This window comes from Miniopterus natalensis, chromosome 4, assembly GCF_054644295.1.
Source record: "Miniopterus natalensis isolate mMinNat1 chromosome 4, mMinNat1.hap1, whole genome shotgun sequence".
Taxonomy (NCBI): Eukaryota; Metazoa; Chordata; class Mammalia; order Chiroptera; family Miniopteridae; genus Miniopterus; species Miniopterus natalensis.
Genome location: NC_142084.1, coordinates 50,055,653 through 50,061,652, shown reverse-complemented (window position 1 = coordinate 50,061,652; position 6,000 = coordinate 50,055,653). Strand labels below are relative to the sequence as shown.

The 6,000-nt window shown below is 47.4% G+C and overlaps 1 protein-coding gene across 6 annotated transcripts in view; it reads left to right on the top strand.

The window, feature by feature from the left end:
• The first annotated feature begins 528 nt into the window (after window positions 1-528).
• Window positions 529-6,000, top strand: part of RAPGEF2 (Rap guanine nucleotide exchange factor 2) — a 218,203-nt gene continuing 212,731 nt past the window's right edge. For 4 of the 6 annotated variants that reach the window (XM_087816523.1, XM_087816524.1, XM_087816525.1 and 1 more), the window contains exon 1: window positions 529-635. In XM_087816523.1, the coding sequence (XP_087672649.1) occupies window positions 567-635 (69 nt within the window). In that variant the 5' untranslated portion in view covers window positions 529-566. The remainder of the gene's footprint in view (window positions 636-6,000) is intronic. The other 2 variants (XM_087816527.1, XM_087816526.1) reach the window with 1 other exon arrangement.

Here is a 6,000-nt window from a genome sequence, read left to right as displayed (position 1 = left end):
GCGACCCGAGTGTTTCCCGGGGACCCCCGAGCGGCGGCGGCGGCGCGAGCCCCTGAGCGGAGGGGGCGCCCCTCCGCGCCCGAGGGGAGCCGAGGCCCCGCCCGCGCGCAGCCCGCCCCCAGCTCGCGGGCGCTCGTACCTCCCTAAAAATAACTCGCGCGGCGGGGGCCAGGAGGAGCCGCCGCCGTCCCCCGAGCGGAGCCGCGGGAGGCGTGTCAAGCCGGGGCCCGGAGGGAGCCGGGCGCGCCAGGAAGCCTTGCCCAGCCCAGCGGCGAGGACGAGGAGGAGGCGGCGGAGGAAGGGGAGTTCCCGGCCGCCGACCGCGCCGCGGGGACCCTCCGGGCCGCGGGTCTCGGGAGCGGCGCCGGCGCCCGTCGCTCGGCCTCGCTCTCCCGCCGGGGCTCCGGCCGCCCGGCCCCCCGCGCCCCCCGGGGCCCCGCCGCCGCCGCGGTTTGGCTCGTTGGCCGCGGGCGGGCGGAGCGCGCAGGGCGGAGGCGGCGGCCGCGCTGGGCCGGGAGGAGGCCGACGGGGGCGCGCGGCGGCCCCGGCCCGGCCCGCGGGCTGACATGGCTTCCTACGTGGATAACAGCTTCCGCCAGGCGGTGATGAAGAACCCGGCGGAGCGGACCGCGCAGGTGAGACCCGGCGGGACTTGGCCGCGTCCGCGCGTCTCAGGCTGCGCCCTCCCCGGGCCCCCCCAGCGCTTCCTCGCACAGTGCGCCCCGCGCGCCCCGCTTCTCCCAGTAGCACCCCAACTTCCAGACGCATCCCATCTCCGGGCGTTTCCCCCTGGCCCTCTTGGCTTCATCTCTCCGCCGCCCGGCTTTCTCCTTTCGCTGCCTTCCCCATTCCTGGTCTCCTCTGAGTCTGGGGGGCGTGAAGAAGGGGGGTGGTCACCTCCCCGCGGCCGGCACCTCTCGCCACCCCGTCCTTCCCGAGCCTGTGGCCCGTCCTTCCCAGCCCTTCGAGTCCCGGGGTGTTTGCAAAGGCTCTGCAGGGACCTGGCCCGGGTCTGTGCAGGACCCATCGTCCGGGCGGGCCTTTTTCTAAAGTAAAACGCCGGGCAAGGTTTGTGTATTTGTGATTTTGCTCTTTTGAAAAAGAGATGCCGTTTTCCAGTGAAAGGGGGAAGAAAAGTTGGGGAGCTAGGTCAGCGCTCTCAGTGTGAACGGCGGGCGCGTTCCGTCCGCGGCGCCCGGGCACGGCGCCCCGCGCGCTCCCCGGGTGCCGCGCCGTCGGAGAAGTTTGTTAACCTTTACGCCCCCGGTTACCTGCGGGCTTGTTTCCCTCGTCCTGTCTGACCGCAGCGTGGCCGCCGGGGTTGGACTTGGTCGTTTCAAGTCGGACTAGAGAGAGGGAAATTTTATAAAAATGTGGTGGTTTGATTTTCCTTTTGCTTTGTAGTCGCTAACCGGATAGTGACGCGTGGTCCCGAGCGTTGGGGCGGTGACTGCGGCGCGCCTGGCCGCCAGCCCTCTAAACACAGATCGAGCCCTTCTGAACCTGGGCCTTCAGACGTTTAGGGTCTGATGCTCCGAAGGGTTGCTGCGCTTGTGAAGTGTTGGATGCCATCTGTTCAAATCCAAATGCTCTTCTCTGACGTTGATGATGATGATTTAATGGGGGGGGGGGGAGCAGAATAAAATAGAATCTCCCATTGGCTGCCTTTGGACAGGGCCCAAGAATGGCACCTGGTACCGTTTTTTTATTTTTCATTTTTCTTGATGGAGCCATCACATCTGGGGGATCATAGATTGCACATATTTACCAAATGTGTGGGAGATGGGTGATAACTTTACGGTGTCTCCACAAAGTTCCTATTCTAAGGGACTGGTTTTTTTTTTTTTAATCAAACACAAACAGTGTCCTGCTTTGGTCATGACCTTGGGCATCATTTTGCTGACCCTCATGTGCCTTATCCACTATTCGTGTTAAAATGGACCCTTGAATCAGTCTCCTGCCTCTGAAAATGCTCGTCCCCAGTTACAGTGCAGTGGAAAAGCAAATTTCAACGAGACAATTCAATTTTGAAGTGCCAAGTGACATCACACATGCTGAGAATGTTAGAACCTAGCAAGATGGGTCAGAAAGTGACGTCAGAGGCCTTTAGTGGAAATCAGAGGTGGGGGGAAGTGGTGTTGCCTTTTGGCGATTAATTAGGATGGCAATGATTGGAAACCTATTGGGGAGGGGCCTGTTTCGCCAAACAAGACTGGAAGAGACAAAACCTTCACTGTGACAGCATGTGGACTGTGCCAAGTAAATGAACTGTTAAACTTTCCTGTTCCTGTGCCAGTTTGTGTAGAATAAAAAGGGACCCAGCATAGAAGTCGGCCTGAGTCAGAAGTGGGCCAGTGACTACTGACACCCCAGGATGAAAGCTTCATTGACGGTCTGAAGGCCGCACATGCCCCCAGCAAACCTTCACCCAACAAGTAAACAGAGAGAAAGCTACCAAACGTTTCCTACATCCTTAAATGTCAGCCCTATTCACTTTGATGTTCATTTGCTTATTACTAATGCAAACCCCCACGTTTATTTATTATTGTTTTAAAGAGAAAATAGGTTTGAATGTGAATGTTTTCCACCTTCACCCGGCTTGTCAAAAAAGGGAGCTTCCGGACGTTTGATACTGACTCAAGTAAAAGTAAAAAATGTTTGGGTTGAAGGTGCTTTTCATGTGGTGCCTTGTTAATGCAGGGCAGGAAGCTTTCCTGTACTGTCTTTTTAATGAATGCTTGAGAGTGAGAATTTTGTAATATAAGGAAGGCGGACATTAATAAGCTCGATGTCATGAACCGGAGGATATGAGCTGGGAAAGTTTGCTGTCACGCTTCCTTCTGTTTCTCAGGATAGACTCTGGAAAGGGGTCTGTGTGATTCTCATTACAGGCGAAAGAAAGGTGCTTTAAAGAATACAGGAAAATACAGAAATGTGTTGTTGTTGTTAAATCCACTTTCTTTCTTTTAACCCCAGCAGTCCAGTTTCTCTCCCAAACTCTCTGAAGACGTAGTTTTGTATTTAGGTCAAACAGTTGCCTAGAAGTAGTTGTGATGTTGCTAGTGTAACCTAAGTAGTGAGCTAGAAGAGAGTCTGGGCATGGGGAGAGCCCCAGTGTAAACACAGGACTTTGAAAATGGGGGAGCTTTTCAGACCCACCTGGAAAACAGGGACACGTTTTATTTAGGCGTGTCATTAGAGAGGTAAGGAGAGAAAAGAAAAAATTGTCCCCTGACCTTTCAGCCACATCATGAATATTCAGATCTAAGGGGCTGTCACTATTTCACCTGATATTCGGAGAGGAGGGTAAAGGCCGTCTCTCATCCAAGGCGTGTCCCGAGTCCCATATTGTGTGTCTGGAAACCTTGCTAAGTTCTAGTCAATGGGGCACTGTGTTCTGAATAACAAAGCCTCTTGAAAATAATGAACACTAAACGTTCTATTGATGTTTTTCAGTGCACCTCTGTTGAAAAACAGGACTCTTAAGTAATTGCTTTATTAAACTATTTGGGTTTATGTCTTTAATCAGGTAAATGGGAAGCTTGGTCACCAAAGCAATTTAGTGAAGTAAAAGACGTAAATAAATTACAAACAGCTTTATCCCCCAAGGCTTTAAACAATAAAATGATTTTTTCTAAACCATTTTATTAAGCCGTTGAGTTCAGACCCCTTGAAATTGCTTCTGTAGAGTGTTTAAATACATAATGTTTTTAGTTCTTCAGGTGAAACATCTATGGCAGAATTGTTTCCTCCACTTTAAAGACTTAATTTATTGTGTTTTTAGCTAGCTGTAAAAGTTACTTTTAAAATTGGTGAGTGTAAAATGGCCCCACCTTATATTCTAGTTAATAATATTACTTTGTTATTCCCTATTGAAAAACATTTTTTTTGTTTTGGCTGTTGCACCTTTTGATTTAATTGCTAACTCATGACTTTGTGACCTGAGAGTTTCTAACAATACAAGACTCAATTCTTTGCACAGTCACTCAGTAGAATACATCTTCAGTTGTAATGAGAGGACTGAAAAATACCTTTCCCCCAGAGGACTTTAAATTATGAGAATCTGCACAAAAGAGTTTCTGTGGTAAATATTTAACTTTCAAATCTAGTGGAAAAATTGTGTCTTTTATACTTAAATTTTCTGTTTGAGTTTCTTTTTATCATTGTTTATGAGCAGTCTTATATTTTCATTTGACAACTTATACTTTGATGATATTTTCGCTCATTTTGGGGTTCTGTAGTAAATATTTGCTTCTTAAGTAGTTTTTGTTCATAAAACACAACTAAAGGATCTGTGTGTAATTTTTGGAAAGCATGTCTTACAAAGTAATGCCTGTTTGGTCACAAGTATTTAGTTTACATAACAATGATATTTGAATTTGTAGGTTAAAAAAACCCACACATTTATAACTGAAATAGTAATTTCAGATTGTATTTAGCAGGTGATTTTAAACAAGTGAGGACTTAAATTTATGGTAAAAAATTATTGAGTTTTTTCCCTTCTATGTTAGTCGCCTTCAAATAACCTTTTAAGCGTTTAGTAATTAGCAGTTCCATAATTAGCTTTGCATATCTTGGCTGAGGTTCAGAATGAATCTCTCCAACTGCAGTGCTGTGTGTAGAGACTGGATTAACGCAGTCCTTCCCAGACCTTGGGCTTTTACAGAACAATTAAAAAATAAGAAAGGAACCCTGGCCGGCGTGGCTCAGTTGGTTGGAACATCACACCAAAAGGTGCTGGGTTCCATTCCCAGCCAGGGCGTATACCCAGGGTGCTGGCTCCATCCCAGTTGGGGCCCGTGCAGGAGGCAACAGATAGATGTTTCTCACAGTGATGTTTCTCTCTCAAATCAATCAGTCAATCAATCAATCAATACATAAAAATTTAAAAAAGAAAGGAAATTAAAAAAAAAACACAGCTATAACCTCTAATCACTATCATTTTATTAACAGTCTTGCCATTTAATAAGAAAGGTAGGATCTACTACCACTTGAAAGCTCAGTTTCTGAAGTCTGATTTTCTTTGCTCCGTAAGAAAATGCACTGGGTATTTTCTTTTCTTTCTTTTTTTAAAAAAACTTATTGTTGCTCAGCCTGTGTGGCTCAGCAGTTGAGCACTGACCTAGGATCCAAGAGATCGAGGTTCGATTCCTGGTCAGGGCACATGCCCAGGTTGCGGGCTCGATCCCCAGTAGGGCGTGTGCAGGAGGCAGCCCATCAGTGACTCTCTCATCATTGATGTTTCTCTCCCTCTCCCTTCTCTCTGAAATCAATAAAGACATATTAATAAAATAAAATAATTTACTGTTGGCCTGAAGAAAACTTTATCTGGGTGGATTTTGGTGTGAGTTACATGATTACAATAAGATCTGCCTTTGGTGATACTTGAAATTCAAGTCAGGTAAAGTGGTATGACATAAAGTAATAGTGGCATAGGCCTCGAATATAAGTTAATTCTGAAATAAAGACCTTTTAAAAACACAGTACTTCTTGAGTCATTTGAAAACTTACTTTTTAAGGAATTGTAATTACCTGAAGTAACTTTGATTTGGACTAAAGAGATATGGAAATGTGGACACTGGTGATAGTTCCTTGATACCTGTATTTTATGGGCTATTCCCTCTTCTCACCCCATTTTTGCCAGCAGTTTCCTCACCTGTAAAATGGGAGTAATAGCTTCCTGAGGTTGTTTAGTGGATTCAGTAAAAGAAAGTACATTTATTACTTACTATTTAGTGTAATGTCTAATGATAGAGGTCCCCCTGCAGCACATTTTAATGAAATACCTATTACTTTCCAAGCTTCGGGAATTCAAAGATGAAATGAGACATATGTTCCTCAAGTAATTCACCAGCCTATTGTGCCCTGTAAGTAGGATGTGACTCATTAGTGCTATAACAGCCGGCCTCTGCCAGCAGTGAGAGGCGGTGGTCTTCCTATGTGGGTACATGTGGTGAGTCCTGGGTGAGTAGGAATTCACCTACCAGTAGGAGTAGGACC